A 26,080-nucleotide genomic window follows, 5' to 3' on the forward strand; every position below is an offset into this window, starting at 1 on the left:
AAACACATATCCAACAATAGACTTCCTTTTATCAAGGTCACCTGCATAATCAGAATCAACATAATCTCCAACAACAAAGTCTGGTCCTCCAAAACATAATGCAACATTCGAGGTTCCTTTGATGTATCTAAGGACCCTTTTCATAACACTCCAATGCTCTTTACTAGGGCCTGCCATGAACCCATTCACCACCCCCACTGCTTGGACAATGTCTGATCTTATGCATATCATGGCATACACAAGGCTTCCCACCATTGATACATACGATACTCGAGACATTTCTATCCTCTCTACTTCATTGTTAGGACTCATACTTAAGGATAACTATAATTCACGGAAGTAGGGTAGAAATCAACTTTTAATAATCTTGCACTTTCAATAACTAATTCTTTTGAGAAAGCTAAACTGTGTGTGTTCATCATGGCTTTTGTTCATGGTTGGCTCCTAGCTTTGTAAAGTTTCATGGTTTGCATTCACAGTGGTTTAGAGTCAAAAAGTGGGAGAAAAAAATGTATTGTGTCTTGTAGATGAGACAATCAATTGGTTCCTTTTGGGGGGGTAGGAAAGCAATGACAAGACGCCTTTGAGTGTGGTAGGTTGCTTTTAGCTATTTTTGAGTAAGGCTAATTAAGAAAGCATCAGGTTCTTTCAAGAGGATGCAATTTTCCTGTGTAAGGCCAAAAAAAAAAACGTGGCAAATGGTTTGGTTAAAGATAAAAGGTGATAAGGTAAATTACTCTCACTTGGTCAAGAGCGGTGTACCAAACATTTTAAGAGGGTGACCTTAGCCCTGAGTGTCTTGTGGTTCTTAGGCATCTTTTGTACGAAATGTAATGTGTTTTGTTCTCCATCCTATGATAACCATCACATCTTTTACATGGCCTTAGGAACATTTTCAACTTATCAAATCAAAGTTGTCGCACCTAAATGGGAGATCCATGATCATAAAACTTAATCTTTTGTCAAGAAAAAAGTACATTTTATAGGCTATCATGTTTCTAGAGTTTACCAAATCGCACCAAGTGCAATGAAATGAGTTCAAGTAAAAACTTATTTTGTACAGTGAATAAAGAAGTAGCAATTACTAATGGATGACTAACGCCTCACTCATAAGATTTCTACTAAAGCATGAAATAAGAACAAAGGTTATTCTAAAATCCCTCCTATTTTAGAATATAGAAGAAGGTGGAGTCCTGCCATATTATAACTTGGGAGAAAATCTTGGACGATCCCACTCTGTGAGAACATGGTCACGAGTTATCTCCTTGAGTGAACGACAACCACTTAGTGCCATAGTTAATTCAAACTCATCACGAAGCATTTGAAGTACTTTTCTCACACCAGCCTCACCATCAGCTGCCAATGAGAACACCACAGGTCTACCAATCTGAAATTTGAGATGAAAGGCAAAGATATAAATAGCAGGAATATGGGACGAGCTAGATTATTTTAGATCACCTGCCTCCAAAAAAAACTAGTAAACCAATGAAAGAGAAAAGCATATTGGCATATTCCATAAGTTTCCATGGCATTTGTGGAAATTCTTATTCCAAGGAAATTTCTAAGATTCAGTATCATATGCTTCTCTGTAGAACATAGGAACTACACCTTTATGATGCATATATGCTTCAATAAGGCAAACAAACACATATACTGAAGTAGCATTCAACAGTTTAATTTGCTATGATGGTGATCAAATTTTCGTGTACTTACGAATACACCGGCTGCTCCAAGAGCTAGTGCTTTAAAAACATCTGTCCCTCGGCGAATTCCGCCATCCAGAAAAACTGGAATTCTTCCTTGTGTAGCTTTAACCACCTATTCAAGTCAAGCAACCAATATTTCTAATATGTTAAAAGAATTGAAATAGGACACAAAAATTTAAAAACAAGATGAAAATGCAACAATTACAATGTAACAGGCAATGATTCAAGTATAACTGCTTTTAAGTTTTAATGCATAATGCGTGATTAACTAAAATAAAACAAAGAATGACTAAGACTTTAGTTCCCCTACCTAGAATGATACTAGAAGTGGTTCATTTCTATTTCAATTAATTAAAAAAATTCCAGAAATGATTAGGATCTAGTACCTCTTCCAAAGCCATAATAGTTGCAGGGACATAGTCAAGTTGGCGAGCTCCGTGATTGGAAACAATGATTCCAGCAGCTCCAGCTTGTATGGCTATCATTGCTACATTATTAGCATAGGATATGAAGTTAGGTTCAAGATTGAGAAAACAATGCCAATAAAGATAAAATGGACAGGGAAGCAACAAAGTGCATATGTTTGATAGGCTTACTATCTTCAGGAGTAAGTACACCCTTTAATAAAATAGGCAAAGAAGTGATTGTTTGAATCCATTTGATATCCTGAAACAAGATTTCCCATATTTACTTCCACATTCAGTGTCATTGATTAGAAAATTGTATGTGCCAAATATGTATATCACCTTCCAGTTGAGTGACCGATCGTATAGTTCAGCAGCATAAGAGGCAGCAAAAGAGTCACTAGTCTGGAATGTAATCTCAAACAGAAAATAGCAACAGTTATAACAATAAGATGACCAATAATGGAAAAACTCATCTGATTTCAAAATTTCATACCAATAATGGAAAGTAGCAATGTAATCACACACCTTGTTCAGCTTTCCAAGATCCAACCCTTCAAAATTCTTCAAAACCAGGTTTGGTGGCAATGTAAATCTGTAAAATACCCCATCAAACTAGCCAGTAGTAAATATCTTAAAGTAGGAGATTTATCAATTTAACCATGATGAACCATATAAAGTTTTGTTGAAAGGCTGTTCCGATTGAAATTTCCAAATGGTTGCCAACCTGTTTTTGATATCAGCCTCCCTACGACCAAGAATTGGACTGTCCACAGTAAGGGTAATTGCCTTGAAACCTGCTTTTTCAGCTCTTCTCACAACCTGAGCAACCACATTTCTGTCTTTTAACACCTGAGAGACGAAAAGAACAGTAACATATTAGGTTCTAACACAAGATTGAGAGAATTTTAGATAAGAGGATATATTCATATTTGTGCTTGCATAACTTAAGCAAGGAGAATAATATTTTGTTATTAAAAGGAAGTGTGAAGGAAATCACACAGGAAAGAAAATAAATTATTTGTGAAACTATTTAAGATCTTTTCTGGCAAAAAACAATGGGAAAAAAAAATGTCAGTAATACATTGCCCTGTGGCAGCATGCAGGAATGAAGCCTTAATTTTCCAAACTCATTAAAACATTCATAAAAGTGAAACCAAAAAAACAAATTGATAATTCATAAAAGTGATTTCCTGTTTCATACTAAGTTGCTAGGAAATGTTTCATTGTCAAGAAAATGTTTTTGTATTCACGGGGGAGACTTTTAACACACATCACAGAAAAGAGAACTATGGAAAGAAGAAATGAGGAAAAAATACCCACATAAAGTTGAAAAAAACGAATGCCGGGACCTGTTGAAGCAACCTCCTCGACACTGGAAGTCGCAGTTGAGGATAGTGTCTGTCACAAAAATTATGAAAACTAATCAGCTGGAAAGTAATTAAGTACAACAAATGCATGCAGTTCAGTAGGCATACGGTTAAATAAATAATAAAACTACAAGGAAACAAATATAACTTTTGTCTGGGAATAAAACCAAAATACATGACAAATATGGTGAAAGTCAAACCATGATTGTGCCAGCTGCTGATGCTGCTCTAGCAGTAGCTAATTCTCCTGCACAAAAGTTGCATAATTTGTTATAATTAAGTTTTTCTAAATTGTTCTTGTAGTAAGAAATAATCTTCAATAAAAAAATATTGAAAATCAGGGATTAATGCATTAACAAAATTAGCAGAGCATTTGTTTAATTCTGATTAATTTTATAATTTGTAATTATAACAACCAAAATATTCAAATGGCGTCAAGATTGGAGAATTGTGCAATATTCTACTCTATAAAACACTAAAAAGTAATATAAAATTTCCAGAAGCCCCCAAACCCTTTTCTGTTTCATTTGAAAACACTACTTTTCTTGATATCATCTTCAGTTCATTGCAAACATTTTAGAAATCAATTTAGACAGTCTTAACTCGCTGGAATTTATACTGCAAAATGGTTATCTGAAATTGGCTGAAATTTTTAAGATAAATTCATTTGTTTCATATGGGATCGTAATCTTATTTAAGAAAGGATAACAGTAGCTTTTGTTGAGAAGCGAATGTTCAGTTGTCTTTGTAATTAAGCAAACCTCTTTTAAATCCTCCTTTCATGTTCTAGAGATTATAGCACACTAAAGTATACAGAACCTATACCGGTTTCAGCATAAACATACTCTGTAAGCTTTCTTTCAAAGAGCCACAAGATACCTTCTCATTCAATTAAATGCTAAGAAGCTACATATTATGGCATTCTATACCTTATCATATATCCATTCCATCTCAAGGTATGGGAATGCATAATTATGTGCCTTTTGCCTTTGTTACAGTGAAGTAGTTATATAAAACAACAAGATCAATAACAACAAAATAAGTTATGTTATAACTATGAAATTTGAGTTAATTTGATAGTCAATTTTGGTTAAGAATTTATTTTACTATTTTTTTAATAAAATATAAAGAAATTAATATCTTTTCAATTTAGAGGAAAATTGATGCAAAAATTGAAAGAAAAAGTTGTGAAGAAAAGTTAGAAGAATTGGATAGCTCGCTTAGTGCCCAGTATAGGCTTAGCATACACTCTCGCTTAACGGGCAAGCATAGGCTTAGCACGAAGAAGACTCACTAAGAAGCTCTCAAAGTCTAAGCCTATCCCTTAGGGGAAACCCTTATTCTTTAGTCATTCATTCCTTTCTTTTTTTAGTCATCCAACCCCTTCTTCCATCCATATTGCCTCAGAAGTGTAAAGTCTCTCATGATCATGAGAGGCCAAACCCGTCTCTCTTGGGAATCTAGTAGCAACACCCTTGTAATGCAATTGTTCTTTATTATCTATTGAATGCAACTTCTATTTCTATTGTTTCTTTTCTATTCTTCATCTTTATTGTATGGTCTCATCTATGCATTAGTTTTAGGGGTTATATATTGGAAAATGATAATTTTTAAAGAACTGAGAAAAAACATCTAACAATTCATTGTTAGGGATAGAGTAACTTTGTTTTTCCTCTGCATACATCTTCATGCTTCATGCAATTTACTATTCAATATTTGCAAAGGGATTTGGGAGAGAATAGATAAATTAGGTTCTTCATCATGATGAATCAAGGTTGAGGGTCTTAGTAAATATGGGCGAAAATTGAAAAAGCAAAACATTAATATTGCATCAAGAGTAATTAACATGCTAGTCCCAACATATTTAAATTCCAAAATTATCTGTTGCATTAACTCTTGTTTATTTTATTACTCTTGTCTTTTTAATTTTAATTTTCTTTCTTTCTTATCTCTATTGTAATTCGTTATTTTTTACTTGCAAATTGGATATACATCAACTGAAGTACAAACAAAGTTCCTGTCTACTCAATACTTGGACTTCCATTTTAACTTTATTACTTGTGACAAAAATTGATACACTTGCCAACGAGTTTAGTTTTCGGTTGGGAGGCTTTCAATGTCTGCTAAAAAAGTAAAATTGAAAAAACTTTTTGTTTAATTTCCAAGTTGGATTCAATTAAAACTAAATTTAATCATAATTTTGCCTTGAAACTTAGTTTGAAATAGAACAAAGGAAAGTTGTTTTTGCATGTTCAATTTACAAAATAAAGTTCATTCAGACTTAAGTTTAGACTTAAGTTTGTAAACTTTAATCCAAATATGCACCGAATGTAATGGCAATATCTGAAAGTGACACAGACCAATGAGTCTGATCACATACCTTCAGGGTGAGCCATCTTTTGCATGGCTGTTGGAGCAATCATGAATTCATGATAGGCATTGATATTTTGAAGCCCATTACAGTTGTAGTCAAGTCTATCTTGCTTACATCAATAAGAATACGCGGCTGGAACCTGTTTGAAGTAAACCAAATTGATATTGAGAGAAGGGCTTCAGAATAAAAATGTCGAAAATTAATTAACGGAAGCACAAGTTGCAATCTCATCACACAGGGAATCCTAATGTGTCCTTAGTAAATCAAAGGAAAGGTAAGCTTAGATTTTGAATGAAAAGTTTCTAGAGGGGTAGAACAGATAAATGGAGGTCCTAGTTCCTCAGAAAAGTATATTACAGAATCCTTGAGAACGCATTTCGGTTCTCTTTCAAAGTCCACTGATCCTCAGCCCCTGATGCATAGAAGTCATAAACCATCTTTGGCAATTTTTCCTTTGCAATTGCCTCATACTCGGTAACATTAGTTATCATATCCTTCTTCATAAGATTTTCTTATGACGTCTGCAGGATCTGCTGAAAGTGAGTTTCAAGTATATAGTTATTAAGTAACATGAAATCATATCAAATGCATTCCAATGCAAAGATGCTATGCAATGTCAATAAGTGCAAGTATGGATATTTCTGAAGTCCACTGACTCATTTCAGAACACTATAAAACATGCTAGTTAGAATCCTTTCAAAACACAATCTTTGTCAACGTGACAACTAAAAGCTTACAAACGTAGTCTTTTGGTGTCCCTCAATGGTATTTCAATTAACAACAATAGAAGAGTTGTCTTTTTTGAAAAAGAGTTTGTTAAATGAAAGATTCATCAGCCCCCACCACATGAAATCAGGATCTTCTTAAATTTTCACATCAACACTCCACTTTCATGATTTGTTATGTATTTTTACATAATTAGCATGTTTGGTTTCATGATTCGGATGTGATTTTCCGAAAACAATAGTTATAGCTTCTACATCTGAAACATGATTCTTCTATTCTCAACTTGTTTCCAAGCATGCAAAATATCTACCATTGATATTTTCATCAACAAGTAAAATTTCTTACTTCATCCAATAAAGCAAGTGTTCACTTTAGAGGAAACAGATTCCAATTTATGGATCATTTTACTTTATGTGATCTTGATGAGCAATTCCTCTAACAGGACCAGTTCAATTTACCCTTTCAAATTAAGTGAGCTAGGATCAGATTCAGAAGAAACCCATGATGGAAAACAATCCAGCAGATTAAAAATCCAAACTTCCAAACTGTGTAAACCTCAAACAGTACACAAAACGGTCAATTGCAATCATTAAGTTCAAAAATGAAATTCACGCTGAATTAAGACTACAAAACAAAGTTAATCAAGTTCTAAACAGTTAGTAATAATAAAAAATTGTGATCAAATACTACCAAGTTGAAATTGAGAACCTTTTGGCTTGGATTGCCAAGCAGCCGAAGTGAGGAATACGATTAAGCTCAGAAGGAACAAGAAAAGGTATGGAGAAAAATGAAAGAGTCACAAGGCATGTAAGTCTGTTACATCATGTAACAGAGCCAAAGAAACACGAGGAAAATAATAAAGAAATTGCATAGTGACAAAATGATGATGAGTATACCTTTTTTAAGCTTAATTGCATTTTTTACCCAAAAAAAAATAACAGAGATTAAAACTGAAGTTGTGTTCCTTTGTGAATTCGGTGTATTCGAAATTCTGATTGCTCCATTTGTTTAAAGTTATAACTTTACTCCCTTCTTTGTCTCTACTTTTCCTTGGTCTGAAAGGTTTATGTCCAATGTAACAAAAAGGAAAGAAAGAAAAACAAAAACAGAAGCCAATTTTTAACCCCTTGATCTGCAATCTGCATAACTTCATTAAGTTGAAAACCTACGTCCATTAGATTTAGATAAACCATCCAAATTCTCGTGCTAAAGTCTGAAACTGGAGTGCAATGATCATTATCTCATGGGCAAAGTGCTAAAGTATGTATCACTTAATGTTCAGCATTCTTTACAGTAACTATAATGGTGCAACTACCATGTTATATGTTGTTTAAGTTAATTTTTATGGATTGGACATATCATTTTTAAAAAAATAATTAAACACCTTAATCATGTTTCTTCTCTACTTGTACAGTTCTAAAAAAAATTAAATAAATAAGTTGCAAAAGATTGTGGTATACCTTCCACATTCCACGTATATAGTTAGGCACTTGTCAAAACTATCTCTTAAAATAATAAGTATATATTGAAAAAATAAAAAAAACTTGCTTCTGTCTTCTGAGTTACTAAACCATTCATGATAAGGTTGTCTTATTCGAGATGGATTTGAAATTAAGGAAAAGCTATAGATAATGAGGAAATTAAGGAATTGGTGGAGTGTTAACCTGTGAGGCAAGTGAAAATCGGCAATCTCTTATCCAAGTGAGTTGTCGATGAATGGATGGATGAATATCACGGTTCTCAAGGAAGGATTACACGTGGAAGATCTCGTGACCACAATTTTGGTTTTTTCATATCTTTGGCTATGTCCGTGTTGGTAATTTTCTGTCGCTTCAAAGGTTATATATAAAGCTTCCGTGTACTTGGTTAGTTTTTACGTTATTTTTATTAATATCTAAACAAATACATTACAAGACATAGTACCAAACACAATATGTGGTGGGTTTTTTCTTTTGATAGAGGTCTATGGGTTCAGCATTGATTTTGTTCGTGGTTGGCTCCTACTCCTAGCATTGTAAAGTCTCCTGGTCTGCATTTACAAGGGTTTAGAGTAATGAAAATGAAAAGAGTTGAAGGGAGTGCCTTGTTTAGAGTAATGAAAATGAAAAGAGTTGAAAGGACTGAAATTAAGATGAAAGAGGGGAAAAGTTATAAAAAAAAAAATGAGACTGAAAATAACTTTCATTGCTCAAATGAGATAAAAAGCGATCAAAAGACACAATTTAAAATAAAAAAAAAAAAAAAAAAACTAGTCTCTCTCCATGGTTATGTCTTCTTCCTTTTTTTTTTTTATTGAGACGCTCCCCCTTTGGTTCTAACTTTAATAATAATAATAATAATAATAATAATAATAATATGTGAGTAAGAATCAAGTTACTCTCATGAGTAACTTTAAAAGAGTTATTTTTCATCTTAATAAATTATTTTCTTAAAATTTAATGGTTAAAATTAGTTATTTATTATAATCATTAAATTTCAAAAAAATAAATAATAAAAATAAGTGAGTTATTCTTGGAATAAATTAATCTATTTCCATAGTATATTTATTTAATATTAAATTTTCTTTTTTTTTCTTTACTTAACTACCAACATACTTTATTTCAAGTATTTATTCTCTTTTTTACTCTTTCATTTCAACAGAACAATCTTACTTTTTTTATTTTCTTTTTACTTTATTTCACTTTTTTCATTCTTTTTATTTTCTTTTGACTTTATTTCACTTTTTTCATTCTTTTTATTTTCTCACATTTTTTGTTCATTTTCTTTCCTCCCAAGCCTATGCCCTTTTGTTTTCAAGGAAACACACATGTGCCCACCTACATGGCTCAGTCATGTTTTCTTAAATAATAACAATAATAAATCAAATGATCTCAAAAGGTTAATTTCACTATATTTCTCTAAAATCAAATAGTCTTTATTTCATCCTATTTTCACCTATTTCTCTTTTTTTCTTTTCTTTTCTTACATATTCAACCCCACTCTCTCCCTTCCCATCCTGATAAATGATGGAGTGGGATACCAAACATTTAAGGGCGCCCTGCATTATAGGGTGACCTTATCCCCAAGTCATGCGGTCCTATAGATCCTTTGATTCAAATGCATGTGTTTTGTTCTTCATTCCATGATAACCATCACATCAAATGAGATGGTCTTAGGAGCATTTTCAATCCAAAGACATCAAGCAACTTATCAAATCAAAGTTGTCACAGCTAAATGGGAGATACATGATCATAAAAGTTAATCTTTTGCCAAGAAAAATGTACATTTTGTTGACAATCATGTTTCTAGAGTTTACCAAATCTTAGCACCAAGTGCAATGAAATGAGTCTAGGTAGAAACCTATTCTGTACAGCTAATAAAGAAGTAACAATTACTAATGGATGACTAATGTTTGACTCACTGTAACAACAAAGTTTTCTACTGAAGCATGGAATAAGAACAAAGGTTATAGAAGAACAAGGTTGAGTCCCGCCATCTTATAACTTGGGAGAAAATTTTGGACGATCCCACTCTGTGACAACATGGTCACGAGTTATCTCCTTGAGTGAACGACAACCACTTAGTGCCATAGTTAATTCAAGCTCATCACGAAGCATTTGAAGTACCTTTCTTACACCAGCCTCACCATCAGCAGCCAATGAGAACACCACAGGTCTACCAATCTGAAGTTTGAGATGAAAGATAAAGATATAAATAGCAGGAATGTGGCGCTATTTAGATTATTTTAGATCATCTGCCTCCAATTAAAAAGTGGTAAACCAATGAAATGGAAAAGCATATTGTCGTGCCATATTCCACAAGGCAAACAAACACAGCTATACTGAAGTTAAGCATTCAACATTTTAATTTTCTATGATGGTGATCAAACTTTCATGTACTTACGAATACACCGGCTGCTCCAAGAGCTAATGCTTTAAATACATCTGTCCCTCGGCGAATTCCACTGTCCAGAAAAACTGGAATTTTTCCTTGTGCAGCTTTAACTACCTATTTAAGTTAAGCAACCAATATTTCCAATATGTTAAAATGAATTGAAAGAGGACATTATTCAACCGGACCCAAAAATTTAAAAAGAAAATGAAAATGCAATGATTATGAGTAAGGAAGCAGGCAATGAAAAAGAATCTTGCAATGAGTCAAATATAACAGCTTTAAAGTTTTAATGCATAAAGTATTATGAAATAAAATCAAATAAACAATGATAGCAAGTGGTTCGTTTCTATTTCAATTAATATAAAATTTCCAGAAATGGTTAGGATCCAATACCTCTTCCAAAGCCATAATAGTTGCAGGGACATAGTCAAGTTGACGAGCTCCATGATTGGAAACAATGATTCCAGCAGCTCCAGCTTGTATGGCTATCCTTGCTACATTATTAGATATGGGATAAGATTAAAGATTGAGAAAACAATTTTAAAGAGATAAAAGGACAGAGAAGAAACAAAGTGCATCTGTTTGATAGGCTTACTATCTTCAACAGTAAGTACACCCTTAACTAAAATTGGCAATGAAGTGATTGATTGAAGCCATTTGATATCCTAAAACAAGATTTACCATATTATTACTTCCACATTCAGTGTCACAGATTAGGAAATTGCATGTGTGAAAGATCTATATCACCTTCCAGTTGAGTGACGGATCAATTTGTCCAGCAACATAAGAGGCAAGACCAGAGTCACTAGTCTTCAATGTAATCCCAAACAGTAAATAGTAACAATAACAACAATAATATGACCAATAAAGAAAAGGTTTAAATATGTTTTTGATTCTTAATATATAGTCGAATTTTGCGTTTGATTCTTGATAAATTTTTTCTTCGCATCTGTTCCCAGATATTTGAAAAGTTTTATTTTAGATCTTTGCCATCAGTTAAGTAATAACATGTTTGTTAAATATTTGATAACGCAATTTGTGGTGACTCAAAACCCATCAGTATTTGTTTCAAAATCAAATTTAAATTTTCTAGCGGTTAAAAACTGCCAGAATCAATTTCTCAGTTTCCTTCTTTCTCTTTGTTTTTAACTTTCAGATCTGGAGCATTTCTCTCCATCATCGATCTTTAACTTTCAGATCTGAAACAACTTTGGCACCGCCTTCAAATTCACCTCCGCCGCTGAGCAAGACTACCAGAAGAAAGTCCATTGCGAACACAACTCTCTCGTTTCCGGCTCTTCCGCCGCCACCTTTGATTACGTTGACGGGGAGGTCACCGTCATCGAGTAGTTCTTCAATGACTATGGGTTACCTAGACAAGCCTTCTTCAACTCCACCCCCGACTGGGTTGCTAGCGGCGACCGCAATCCCTCCCTTCACACCTTCCTCTCCCACCTTGATCTCGCCGTGAATGTCATTCACAATCACTGTGGAAAAATCATCTCGGCGTACGTTTATGTCTTCGCATACCACAGAGGCTTCTCTAAACCCTTTGAGCCATTAACGTCAACGATGTTCTTTGGTTGATTTTTTGGCTATTTTCTGAATTGTTGTTGCTCTGAATTTGCTATGAGCTATAGAGATTAATTGGATTTGTGATTTAAAATTTGGAATGTATTGATTAATTTTGGGAATTTTTTTATTTTAAGTTAATAATACTAATTTCTAAATTATGCTTTTCTGAGTTTTAAATTAACCCACTACAAAAGCATCCACTCCAAAGGCATTGAACAAAGATGATGAAACATGAAAGGAACAAACACAAGGGGTTCATGACAATAACTATGGTGATGTATTAATGACAGGAGGAAGAAAGAGAGGCGAAAAAGAAGGATGGAATAAGAGAAATTTTGAAACAACTACTGACAGCTTTTTATCCGCCACAAATCGCATTATCAAATATTTAACTAACACGTCATCACTTAACTGAAGTCAGGGATCTAAAACAACTTTTCAAATATCATGGAGCAGATGTAAAGAAAAAATTTATCAGGGATCAAATGCAAAATTCGACTATATATTAGGGATCAAAAACATATTTAATTCTAAAGAAAAAACCCATTTATTTCAAACCAAATAATGGAAAATAGAAATGTAATCACACACCTTGTCCAGCTTTCCAAGATCCAATCCTTCAAAATTCTTCAAAACCAGGTTTAGTGGCAATGTCAATCTGTAAAATACCCCATCAAACTAGCCAGTAGTAAATATCTTAAAGTAGGAGATTTATCAATTCAACCATGATGAACCATATAAAGTTTTGTTGAAAGGCTGTTCCAATTGAAATTTCCAAATGGGTTGCCAACCTGTTTTTGATATCAGCCTCCCTATGACCAAGAATTGGAGTGTCCACAGTAAGGGCAATTGCCTTGAAACCAGCTCTTTCAGCTCTTCTCACAAGCTGAGCAACCACATTTCTGTCTTTAAGCACCTGAGAGAAGAAGAGAACAGTAACATATTAGGTATTAAGACAAGATTGTTGAGGATTTTAGATAAGAGGAGATATTAATAGTAGTGCTTGCATAACTGAGGAAAAAATACCCACATAAAGTTGAAAAAATCGAATGTCGGAACCTGTTGAAGCAACCTCCTCAACACTGGAACTAGCGCATGAGGATAGTGTCTGTGACAAAAAAAATTATAAAATCTAATCTGCTGGAAAGTAAATAAGTACAACAAATGCATGTAGTTGAGTAGGCATATAAAATTTCATATTACAGTCAAATAAATAATAAACTACAAGGAAAGAAATATAGTTTTCATCTCGAAATAAAACCAAAGTGCTTGACAAATATAGTGAAAGCCAAACCATGATTGTGCCAGCAGCTGATGCTGCTCTAGCAGTAGCTAATTCTCCTGCATAAAAGTTGCATAATTTGTTTTAATTCAGAAGCTTTTATCAATTGTTGTTGCAGTAAGAAATAAACTTCTATTAAGAATCAGGGAATTATGCATTAACGAAATCAGCAGAGTTTATGTTTAATTCAGATTAATTTTATACCTCGTAGTTATACAAGAAATAACCACCACAATAGTTAAACGATGTCAAGGTTGGAGCATTCTGCAATATTTTGCTCTATAAAACACTATATTCATTGCAATTTGCAAACATTTTGCAAAACATATTAGACAATCTTAACTTGCTGGAATTTTCTCCCCAAAATGGTTAGATGAAATTGACTGAGATTTTTAAGATAAATTCATTTGCTTCAAATGGGATTGTAATCTTATTTAAGAAAGGATAATAGCGGTTTTTGTTTAGAAGGGAATGTTCTGTTGTCTTCATAATTAAGCAAACCTCTTTTAAATCTCTTCTCATGTTCTTGTGCTTATAGCACACTAATATACAGAACCTATACCGGTTTCAGCATAAAATACTCCATAAGCTTTCTTTCAAAGAGCCACAAGATATCTTCTCGTTCAATTAAATGCTAGGAAGTTACATATTACGTCATTCTATACCTCATCCTATAATCATTCCTCCTCAAGGTATGGAAATGCGTAACTTAGTGCTTTTTGTCATATGAGAATGAAGCAGTTATACTTGTATATAACCACAAGAACAACAACAAAAGACAGAAGTTATGTTTAGTTTTCGGTTGGGAGGCTTTTAAATTCCGCTCAAAAAGTAAAACTGAAAAAACTTTTTGTTTGATTTGCAGTTGGATTTGATTGGAAACTGAAACTCAGTTTGAAAATGAAGTAAAGAAAAAGTTGTTTTTGCATACTCAATTTACAAAATTAAATTTCATTCACTAAGTTTATAAACTTTAATCCAAACATGCACAGAATATAATGGCAATATCTTAATGTGGCACAGACCAAAGAATCTGATCACATACCTTCAGGGTGAGCCAACTTTTGCATGGCTGTTGGAGCAATCATGATAGGCATTGATATTTTGAAGCCCAATACAGTTGTAGTCAAGTCTATCTTGCTTACATCAACAAGAATACGCGGCCGGAACCTGTTTGAAGTAAACCAAATAGATATTGAGAGAAGGGCTTCAGAACAAAAAAGATGAAAATTAATTAAAGGAAGCACAAGTTGCAATCCCATCACACAGGGAATCCTAATGTGTCCTTAGTAAATCAAAGGAAAGGTAAGCTTAGATTTTGAATGAAAAGTTTCTAAAGGGGTAGAACAGATAAATGGAGGTCCTAGTTCCTCAGAAAAGTATATTACAGAATCCTTGAGAACGCATTTCGGTTCTCGTTCAAAGTCCACTGATCCTCTGCCCCTGATGCATAGTAGTCATAAACCATCTTTGGCAATTTTTCCTTTGCAATAGCCTCATACTCGGTAACATTAGTTATCATCTCCATCTTTATAAGATTTACTTACGATGTCGGCAGGATCTGCAGAAATTGAGTTTGAAATACAGTGTGATTAAACAACATGATATTATATCAAATGCTTTCCAATGCAAAGATGCTATGCAATATCAATAAATGCAAGCATGAATATATCTTAAGTTCACTGACTGATTTCAGAACACTACAAAGCATGCTAGTTGGAAAATCCTGTCAATGTGACAACTAAAAGCAGAAAAACGTAGTCTTTTTGGCGTCCCCAAATGGTATTTCAACTAATAACCATAGAAGAGTAGTCTTTTATGAAAAACAGTTACCATTCCATGTCAAATGAAAGATTCATCAGTCCCCACCACATGAAAGCAAGATCTTCTGAAATTTTCTTATCAAAACTTCACTTTCATGATTTGTTATGTATCTACACATAATATTGACAGGTGATTTTTTCATCAACAAGTAAAATTACTTGCTTTATCCTATAAAGCAAGTGTTGACTTTAGAAGAAACAGATCCCAACTTATGGGAATGTGATATTGATGAGCAATTCCACAAACCGGAACAGTTCTAATTTACCCCACTCAAATTCTAACTAGTGAGCAAGGACCAGATTCTGAAGACATCCGTGACGGAAACAAAACCAGTAGATTAAAGATCCAAACTTTCAAAACGTTTAAACCTCAAACAGTACCCAAAACGATGAATTGCAATCATTGAGTACGAAAAATGAAAGGAGTCGTAAATAAAGACTACAAAACAGAGTTAATCATGTTCATAATCAATTGTATAACAAAAAATTTATGATCAAATATGTAATACACGACAGCAAAACAAATTGGAATCAAAACCATGTACTAAGTTGAAAGGGAGAACCTTTGGCTTGGGCCTCCGAGGTGGGTGGAATACTGGGGAAGCATGTCTCTCTTAAATTTTTAAAATATATATATATATATATATATATATATAAAAGGAGGGGAAATTTTAATAAAAAATAAGGTGACGGGGAAGAAATAAACTGATAATAGTATTATAATAATGAGACAATTATCATAATTTAAAAGAGAATAATAAAAGTTTAAAAATGGTTTAAGAATAAAATTGTTCTGTCAAAAAAATTGTTTAATGAATTGTGTATTCTAAATGTAATTAAGTATTTTCCTTATTAATTTTTTAAAAGGAACTTTTCCCTTTATTAATAATATATATTATAAATTATAAATATATTACTATAAAATAAAGGTGTTTTAAAATATTTTTTATTTTTTTATTTGGTCTCTTATAGTCCCGTAAAGTTAGATCAAATTGATATTTTGGTCAGTTTTATTGCTAATGCCTAACGGTGTTAATTTTGATTAACATGATATCTCTTGCAATTTGTTCAATGATTTTTTTTTTACAATAGAATACTGGTTTTTATTCAATGAATTTTAAAGATTACAGTTTTTGAATAAAAATCCTGAGGAAAAATCATAACGATACTATGGAAGAATAAGGAACTGGATTTTGTCAACATTCATGAATCATGACAATTTTAATGTGGCAATTGTCAAATTTGGTGACCGGGAAAATTCTATAAAATGCCCTGCAATTTTCGTTCAGAACTTTCAAGAATTCGTAGCTTAGCAGTCGAATTTTTTTTCATGCGTCAGGCCAAGGTTGGACAATTAACAGCTATTATTTAGCCACATGCAAGCGAAAGCAAAGTGCCTTGAGATATGTTTTGTTGAAATTGCTAACACTTGTCTAATCTCATCTCTAAAAATAACTCCTAAATCCATCCTAAGGCCTTTTTTTTCAAAAAACCATCAAAATTTCCCTTTACATAATTTTGGGGAGCTAGTTTCCAAACCTAATATTGTTCATTCAATGAGGATTACGAGTTTCACAAGTCTCATAAAATTGAGAATAGGCTTTGTGGAGGACATGGTTGGTATGCTTTTCATAGTTCTTAAAGAGACGCTCTTTTACTCCAAATTGCCCAGGTTAAAGCATAAATCTGACTCATATGAAATTTGCTTTTAAAATGGCTAAATTAGTATATTTTGTAAGAAAAATGCAAAATTTTTAATTTGAGGTAAGTTGTGGTTATTCTTTATATATAAAAAAAAAGGTAAGTTGTGATTAATCAGAATGACTTTATTTAACTCAAAAAGGGCATCCCAAATGCGCAGGGTTCTTATTTGAGTTCTTGAACCAAGAAATGAGGCAGATGTCACTTGAAAAACTACTTCTTTTGTAAGAATCAAAAGAATCTAGTTATTAAACAAAAAAATGGACAAAGGAGTGAAATTAAAATATTTAATTCAAAAAGTAAAAATATCCAAAAATAATAATCAAAAGATTTTGAAGGTTAGACCTACAATAAAAATCAAAAGCCTTCATTATCAATTTGCTTTTCAAATTAATTTAAATAGTTTAATTTGGTCTCCAAATTTTTAAAAGATTAAGTTTGATCCTTAAATTCTTAAAAATGAATCAATTTGATCCTCAACTTTTTAAGAACTTGAAGATCAAATCAAAGTAAGTTGGGGAACAAATTAATTCATTTGTAAAATTTTGAAGATCAAATTAAATCTTTTTTAAGAATTAGAGTCAAATTGAATCATTTAAAATAACTCAAAGAACAAAATAATAATTGAACCAAATGAAAATAAGAAAATCTAGAAGCAACCAGTTAGTAGACTTTGTTATCAATTTGGTTTGTAAATTATTTCAAAAGATTCAATTTAATTCTTAAATTTTTAAAAATAAATTAATTTGATCTCCAAATTATTTTAAATTATTAATTTGATTCACAACTTTTTAAAATTTTGAGGATCAAATTAATTTATTTTTAAGAATTTAAAGATGAAAATAATTATTTAAAAAAATTAAACATTAAATTAAATCATTTAAAATAATTTAGGAATGAAAATGATAATTAAGTGTGAATTTTAACTAATAAAACTAAAAATATTACAAAATAGTCCTTTCTAACCCGAAAGGATTAGCTTGGTCCTAGGGTGAAGCACAAGAAGGGCACAGCGTGCATGTTAGGAACGTTGTGCTAAAGTAGTAACAGAGAGATTGTCTGCATGTAAATAGTTGAATGACAGTATCATCCACCGCTCCAAAACCCTCCCTCACCTCCTCCAACTCCATCACCCTTTCTTCATCTCCCAGTTCCTCTTACAAGCCTCCACCATCTCCCTCCCTTTCGCCGCCTCATTCTTCCACTCCCTCCCCCCTCTTCGCCCGGAACACCCTCATCAGAGCCTTCGCCGCCACCCCAACGCCGCACCACTCCCTCACTCTCTTCCGCCTCCTCCAAACCTCGCCCCTTAACCCCTACGACTTCACCTACCCTTTTTCCCTCAAGGCCTACGCTCGCTATTCCTCTGTCACCATCGGTGAATCCCTCCATTCCCTCACCCTCAAGACCGGTGTCCGCTTCCACTGTTATGTGGGCAGTGCCCTTTTGAACATATACGCTGACTGCCGTGCTGTCGTTCCGCGCGCAAGGTGTTCGATGAAATGACTGATAGAGATGTTGTCTCCTGGAGCTCCATGATTGCTGCCTACGTCGCTTGCAACTCCCCCTTGGATGCTTTTCACATGTTTCGTGAAATGGGGATGGAAAATGAAGAGCCGAACTCGGTCACGTTGGTGAGCTTGCTCTCTGCTTGTACTAAAATGCTCAATCTCAGTGCCGTTGGTGAGCCGAACTCGGTCTCCCTCGGTCACGTTGGAAAATGAAGTCCGTTCATTCGTACATTACGAGGAATGGCATAGAAATGGATGTTGCGTTGGGAACAGCCTTGTTTGAGATGTATGCTAAATGTGGGGAGATTGATAAGGCTTTTTTGGTTTTCAATTCAATGGGTGACAGGAACTTGCAGTCGTGCACTATCATGATCTCGGCTCTTGCGAATCACGGGCGAGAAAAGGATGTTATCTCTTTGTTTAACCAAATGGAGGACATGGGGTTGCGGCCAGATAGCTTGTCTTTTGCCGTGATTCTCTCGGCCTGCAGATGAGGGCAAAATGTATTTTGATTGGATGGTGAGAGTATATGGTATAAAGCCGAGTGTTGAGCATTACGGGTGCATGGTTTACTTGCTAGGAAGGGCTGGTTTGATTAAAGAGGCTTATGATATCATCAAGGGCATGCCAATGGAGCCCAATGATGTTATATTGAGGAGCTTTCTGAGTGCTTGCAGGAATCAGGGGTGTGCTTCTAGTTTGGATGATGATTTTCTGTCTAAACTGGAGTCTGTATTGGGGGCAAACTATGTGCTCACTGGTAATGTTTTTTCCACTTGTGCTTCCTGGAACTGGAAGGATGCCAATGACTTGAGGGTAGTCATGAAACAGAAAGGGTTGAAGAAAATTCCTGGTTGTAGTTGGGTGAGGTCTGAGGTGCAAAGTTGATATTCAATATACCTTTTAGAAAATCCGTGGTTGTAGTTGGGTTTCAACTATTTTTTAGGTTGCGAGCTTAACCTTGCAACTTTCCAAGTAAGTCGTGTTCATGTTTTAAGCTACAAATTTTGCAACAATGGTATATTCAGTAAACATTACGAAGCACCGCTTCTGTGATTTTGGTTGCCAAAAACGCAAAGCCACAGACGACAATGGTGACTATAATTTAGTAATGACTATTCCGAGTAAAGAAGTTTGGCAGAGTTCTAGATCATTCTGGATGTAAGAAAACCTGGTATTTCAAAGCATCTAGACTTCTGGAAATCCCAAATATGTGCCGGAGTTGGTGTACTACTATTTGCTTTTGTCATCGTGCTTTGTGAATTTTGTGAACAATTGTCGATATATATCCACTTATGCTATTAAATTTGCTCTCACTTCTACTATATTCATTGAATTTATTGATAATAATTAAGTACTATGATGATGAATATAGTGTGGATATATTATTACGTTATTGCCATTATTAAAGAATGTATTTGGAAAGGTGTCAAGAGATAAAATGAATAATTGGATTGAACAATTTGAGCTTGATACCAATGAAGAGAGTGATGTTTTGAAAGATGCTTCTAATGTGAGTGTAGTGATTGGTGGGTATGCAATAAGACATTTATGTAAAAAACTACAAAGAACCTAAACATATGATTCATGCATGGGGGTGTGAATTATTGCAGAGGCATCCCATTCGTTGTTACAAGATGTTCTGCGTGCAAAATAAAATAAAAATTATAAAGTTTGCACTAAATTAGTTAAACAAGGCTTAATGTCCACTAATCTCATGAGGGTTGAAGGGTTGCAATGTTGTCAAATATGGTGTGCGATGCGTTAGAAAATAGCACTTTAAGAATTGGTTCAACTATCCGAGAGATTGTAAGTAGATATTTCTATGATGTATTACTTGCTTTCCTTAAGTTGTCCTTTAAATTTGTTTGGCCACAACATTTCATGTTTGATGATAGTCAAGCCAAAAATTGAAATGATAAATTATATTGGTCTTTTTTTAAAATTATCACAGGAGTAACTGATGGTACACATGTTCCATGTCCATGTGTGGTTAGTTTCAATGAATGAGCAAGGGTCATTTTTTTAGGAATAAAATGCTGAATATTATTGATCCAACGAACTGACAGAAATTACATCGTTTGCAATGATTTAATCCACTTGGTAAGGGACCTCCTCAATCCAACCTCTATCAAAAATAGGTGAAAGATAGGGAAACTAAGCAATGTGTTGCCTGGTTCCCTTGTCTTTTGGTAAAAACAAGATCATTTATTCTTGAATTGGGGCAAAGCTTCCTACAGTCATCTACAATGCCATGAAATGAAACAGAGACTAGCCCTGGTCTTCTCTCTTTTTCCATTGTTGGACCAGCTCAAGGCAGTCTGAGCAAGGTTCATTAGAAGAAAGGGTGATTTTGAGTTCTATTTAAAAAGATAAAATATTATTATTAAGCATATATTTTATTTTTAATTTTATTATTAACAGGAATTGAAAAAAAAAATTTGTTACTGTATATCATTTAAATAACTGATAGAAAAAAAAGTTTAGATAAAGAATTATATATGGACATTAAAATTTATATTGGTAATTACATATTTAAAATTAATTTTAACTAAAAATATTCGAACACTATTCTCTCTCCAAATTTTTTATTTATTTATTTACTTTGTCTAAAAGAAAACACATTGATTGAAACTTACTTTTGCAATGGGTTCTTTGGTTTGGTGGTTTAGTTATTTAGCATTTGTCAGCATCAGTAACCGACAAAGAAAAACCAAGCGGTCCTCTACTCTGTTAGTACGTGCTACAGAAACAGGGGAAGGACAATATTATTTTTCTTATACATTATTTATAAACGCTCACCCCAAATTCACACCAAGTAAAATAAATCATGTCACTGTATGTTGGTTTGCACATTATCATGCTTTTTCAAGTTTAACCAAAAAATATTAGTTATAATTTTCACGTTTTAAGCTACATTAACGTGTTTCTTTGCTTTCTAATAATCATCGGTATTTAAACTAAACATGCAAAAAATCAGGTTGAGTTAAAATCAAATATATCCAGAGATATCCTAACACGTTAAACAACACTGCAATCAGCAATTCTTACTTGTCACTGCTACGGTTCTACCAATGATGAAAACTACGCGAGGTTTATTCACAGCAAAGTCTCCTCCCTACTTTATAGTTTTTAATTTCTTGATTAAGGATGAGTTTGTTTAAAGTTAAAAAATAATTTTAAGATAAGTATTTTTTATATAACAATTTTTTTAAAAAAAATAGATGAGATTTATTTTTAAAATAAGTAAAAAAATATTTCTTAAAATAAAAATAATTTAAACAAACACATTAAAAAAATATAAAACTACTTATTTTAATAAATAAATATTTGTTTTAATATATAAATTTAATCAAACTCACTATGATTATTCCAGAACAAAAAGCACATCGTAAGTTTCACGTTCTCGTATCATTATATACTCAGTGAACAGCTGAGACAGTTTCCATTTTTACCATACCTTACTGTTTTGCCCGTGCATGTAATGTACGCTTGTAAATGTAATAAAATTAATTGTGATATAAATTACTTTTTAATTAAAATTTAAATTAATAATGATACAAATTATTCTTTTTAATTGTAATTAAATTAATTTGATTACTTTTATATGTGGTAACTTCTATTGTAATTAATTCAATTTTAATTAGAAAAGATCACTTATATGATACTGATTAAGGTTAAAGAAAAGTAGATTGTATCTTAATTAATTTAATTTTAATTTAAAAGGATAATTTATACCATCATTCATTTGATTGGTTTAAAAAAGTAACTTATATCCATAATTAATTTCAATTTTTTTCGTAAAAATTTAACAAAATGTATATATGTTGGGTAAGACTGTACCAAAAAAATATATAATAAAAACATATTTTTGTTATATAATTTAACACAGCAAAATTGTATTTATGTTATTATTTGATCAAGAGAGATATGTTTTTGTTGGGTAAGAGGAGGTAAAAAAAATTACACAATGAAAATGTGATTTTATTGACAAAATACATAATCAAATTATGTTTTTATCGTAATTTGTTTTTCACCCCTTCTTATACAATAGAAACATGATTTTGTTGTGTATTTTATCAAATGAAATCATGTTTATGTGCAAATAATATTTTCAAAAAATAAAATTTAAAGCACGCTTGGAGTTGAAAATAGCAAATTTAGTAGTGAAAATAACAATTGCATAAGATGTTTGAACATTATGGACAATACGTGTTTGATACAAGGGTGTTGCTAGCTGCATCCAACAGTATTGTTGATGCATCCAGCATTTTTGTATTTTTCTAATTTTGTCCTTTCATTCGTAAGAGTCATACGACGGATGTAGTTCATCTGTAAATTTTTTTTTTAATTTTTTTGAAAAATATTTGTGATAGTTACATTATAAAATAAATAATGTTATTATACATAACACTAAAATTTCTAATATATATTTAATACGCATGTAAATTTAAATAATAAATTTTGTAATAATTAATTTTGATATAAATTATACGAATTATTTAATCCATATATATTTTTATAAATAAAAAATATTTATTATTACAAAATTTAATGTATATTAAATTTTGTAATAGTAAAAAAAATTTAAAGCACAAATGAATAATTTAACATATTAATAATTAAAAAAATAAAACTTTAAGAAATTAAAAAAATAACCAAAAAATCAATACGAATGAATTTTATATGTATATTTTATACGGATGAACTACATCCATAAGAGTCATACTACATTCGTATGACTCAAACGAATGAAATGACAAAATTGGAAAAATACGAAAATGCTGGGTGCACCAGCAATACTGCTGGGTGCACCTAGCAACACCCTTGATATAAATCTAGCTGAATATTTTTTTAACATAACTATATAAAAAATGTTTTCTTGATTAGCTTATTATCTATTTTTATCAAATTTATCCAAAAGCTCCTTACTCATGGACTCATGGTTAAGCAGTCAAAGTCCAAATTATTTTATACCATCTCAAACAATAATTGGTAAATGCTTCACATTGACAAGAGTAATATTATTCATAATCACACATGCCCTCACATGTCCTCACCACAAAGGCTTGGAGATTCTCCTATTGTTTAATCTTCTAGTTCTAGTAATAATGTCTCACCTAATTACATAACATTTCTTTTTTCAGAACCCAAAAAAAAAGGAAAAAAAGAAAGGAAGAAAAGAAAGTAAGAAACCCATGATTGTTTCTATTGATGTCACAAACCATGATGCACAAATTCATTGAAACGTACTGAAAATAAATACAAACAGACAGCTGGCCTTCTGCACCCCCCACACAACACAACAACAACATTAACAACAACACACTAATTAGTCTCTCAGTGGTCACTACTTTGCAGCACACTCTTGAGTTTTGAGTCTCCCTCCCTGGCAGTTTCATGGCTTCTTCAGTGACCAGATCAACCTCAGGCTTCAGCTTCTCAGAGATCTGGCTCTTGGTGGCAGCCACAGCACTCATCTGTGGCTTTCTGGGGTACATAGTTTATGATGCAATCATGGCCACTGCTTCTGAGTTGCTGCAACGTTTGCTGGTAATTTCTCCACTGTTCTTGATCATCATTGTTCACTGGCTCTCCACTGCAAGCCAAATAAGCTTCCCCATGCCAGGATCTGAGCCTAGTGCCATCCACAGAGCTGGTGGTTCCCCTTGGGGTGTTGCATTTGTTCTTCTTCTGCTTTTCCTTCTCATTTCTTACCAACCTTCCCTGCATGACCTTATTTCTTAGCTAGCATGTGCTATATAGTTTATCAGGCTATGAAAATTTAGTGCATGTCACTTATGTGGGGTGCCTGTTCTTTTTTTTTTTTAACATAAATGTTAATTATTACTAGTTGTTAGTTTTTATTACTAGAAAAATCTAAGGTAGTATCTTTCCTTCTTTTCTCACCCTACTAATCTTATATCTCCGGGTGTGGTACTTGTAATTTTAGAGTTACTGTAGCTCATAATGAACCTTTTAATTTCTATGTGAATTTGGGTGTAAAAACTATTGCAGTGTCTCTCTCTGCCTCTAAAAGAGTCTTGCTTTTCCTCTGTACCAAGAAAATTTTGTGGCTGCTTATATTAAGTTTCGATCTTTGCTGCCCTATGGCGGGTGTTTGTCCTTTTCTCTGAGAAAATTGAAATGTCGTGGTGTGTCAAACATCAAAATTACCAAGGAAATTGAACTATTATATATCTCAGACGAATAATCCAGACACACTGTAAGTCTTTCTCAGGCTTTTTTTTCATTCAACCAAAAATCTCACATTTCATAGACTAAAGTAAGAAAATTTTCACGAAATTAAGGTTTAACTTTTTTTAAGTCAAATCATGAATAAAATAATATATATATATATATATATATATATATATATATATTCTGAATTAAAATACTTTTTTTTTTACACATTTTGCTATTTTAGAAGAGTCAAACTTTTAGTTTTGCTCCTTCGATCGACTAATTTCCATTTTCCAAGGACCATTGACGCATATGATATATAAGGATGTTTGCTACCTCAATTGACTAATTCCCATTTTTCGAGGACTATTGTATAAGTATATAAGGATAGAAATATATGACATACTTTGTTGGAATTTATATATGACTCGGGTTTGACCAAGATCAAATTAGATCTATTTATTAATTAATTTGGTTAAAGTTTGTTGAAATTCTATCCTGTTAAATAGTGAGATTTCAAGTAATTTATAAAGTTTTTTAAACCTAAGGTGGTCTAATAATGATGTATTAAATTTTATTATAATACTTTGAATTTGAATTTATATACTTAATAACTTATTTAAAGATTTAAGGCACGTCACTTTTATAGCAAAATAAAATAGAAATATAAAATTTTACACTAATTTTTTTATATCTAATTTTCAAACAAAAAAAATTAGCCCAGTGGGCTGGGCCGGGTTGCCTCATTGCAAACCCATTTTATGATAAATCAAAAGTTGAATACATCCGGCCAACTCCGTCTAAGAAAATGAGTTAAATAAATTAGTCAATAGAACAAATCCATTTTACCACCTATAATCATGTTTGAAACCATCATTAGAAGATCCAAATTCATAAACAATAAAAGTCACTTCAATGTAATTTTCTTTTCCTTCACAAAATCCAGTACATGTTTAGATTAAAATTAGAAGAATTTAAAAGTATTTTTACTCTAAAAACAACATTTTTTTCTTTTTCTATTTGATACATTAGAATTCATTATTGTGTATTATAATTTAAAAATATTTTCCAAACTTTAATTTAAAGGCTTAAATAACTTTTTATTATACGTAAAATAGATATTTTGATTTTATTACTTAAATTATTATTTTTTATTTTACTATCTCACAATTTTTATTTTTATATTCAATTTTAGTATTTTTCATTGTTGAAGATTTGATAACTAATATGTAATTACTATATGACACTTTTCTGTCATATTATCACTAAGTGATATATAATCGATGAGACAACATTCCGTTAGTTTATCACGATTTACATCACTTAACTAATTTTCACTTACGGTGGATATTAAAATTAAACATATAAAAAAACATGAAATATTAAAATAAAAAAAATATTAGTTTAGATAGTAAAATTAATATGACCTATTTTACATATAGTAAAAAATGATTTAATCCTTAATTTAAATATAGCTCTAGTTTGCAAAATAAAGTTAACGCCAAGTCTATACCGCACTGTGGAGCTCCGTCACATTTTGAATCGATGCTTA

At 32.4% G+C, this 26,080-nt stretch overlaps 2 protein-coding genes and 1 pseudogene across 3 annotated transcripts; 1 reads left to right on the forward strand and 2 right to left on the reverse strand.

The window, feature by feature from the left end:
- Nucleotides 1-935: 935 nt before the first annotated feature.
- LOC100781903 ((S)-2-hydroxy-acid oxidase GLO1-like) lies at nt 936-7,445 on the reverse strand (annotated as a pseudogene).
- A 2,360-nt stretch (nt 7,446-9,805) lies between these two features.
- LOC100782977 (peroxisomal (S)-2-hydroxy-acid oxidase GLO5-like) lies at nt 9,806-15,740 on the reverse strand. Of its 2 annotated transcripts, none has more exons than XM_006579342.4 (12): nt 15,144-15,679; nt 14,699-14,871; nt 14,356-14,480; nt 13,323-13,369; nt 13,059-13,136; nt 12,820-12,944; nt 12,620-12,686; nt 11,201-11,263; nt 11,049-11,118; nt 10,847-10,947; nt 10,463-10,567; nt 9,806-10,242 (listed from the first exon to the last, which is right to left on the reverse strand). In XM_006579342.4, exons 2-12 carry the CDS (start codon nt 14,836-14,838, stop codon nt 10,057-10,059), a joined length of 1,107 nt encoding a protein of 368 aa, XP_006579405.1. In that variant the 5' UTR covers nt 14,839-14,871; nt 15,144-15,679; the 3' UTR covers nt 9,806-10,056.
- A 7,812-nt stretch (nt 15,741-23,552) lies between these two features.
- Nucleotides 23,553-24,525, forward strand: LOC100783517 (uncharacterized). Its single transcript, XM_003524819.5, has one exon. It carries the CDS (start codon nt 23,746-23,748, stop codon nt 24,091-24,093), a length of 348 nt encoding a protein of 115 aa, XP_003524867.1. The 5' UTR covers nt 23,553-23,745; the 3' UTR covers nt 24,094-24,525.
- The last annotated feature ends 1,555 nt before the right edge of the window (nt 24,526-26,080 follow it).

Source organism: Glycine max, chromosome 5 (genome assembly GCF_000004515.6).
Source record: "Glycine max cultivar Williams 82 chromosome 5, Glycine_max_v4.0, whole genome shotgun sequence".
NCBI lineage: Eukaryota > Viridiplantae > Streptophyta > Magnoliopsida > Fabales > Fabaceae > Glycine > Glycine max.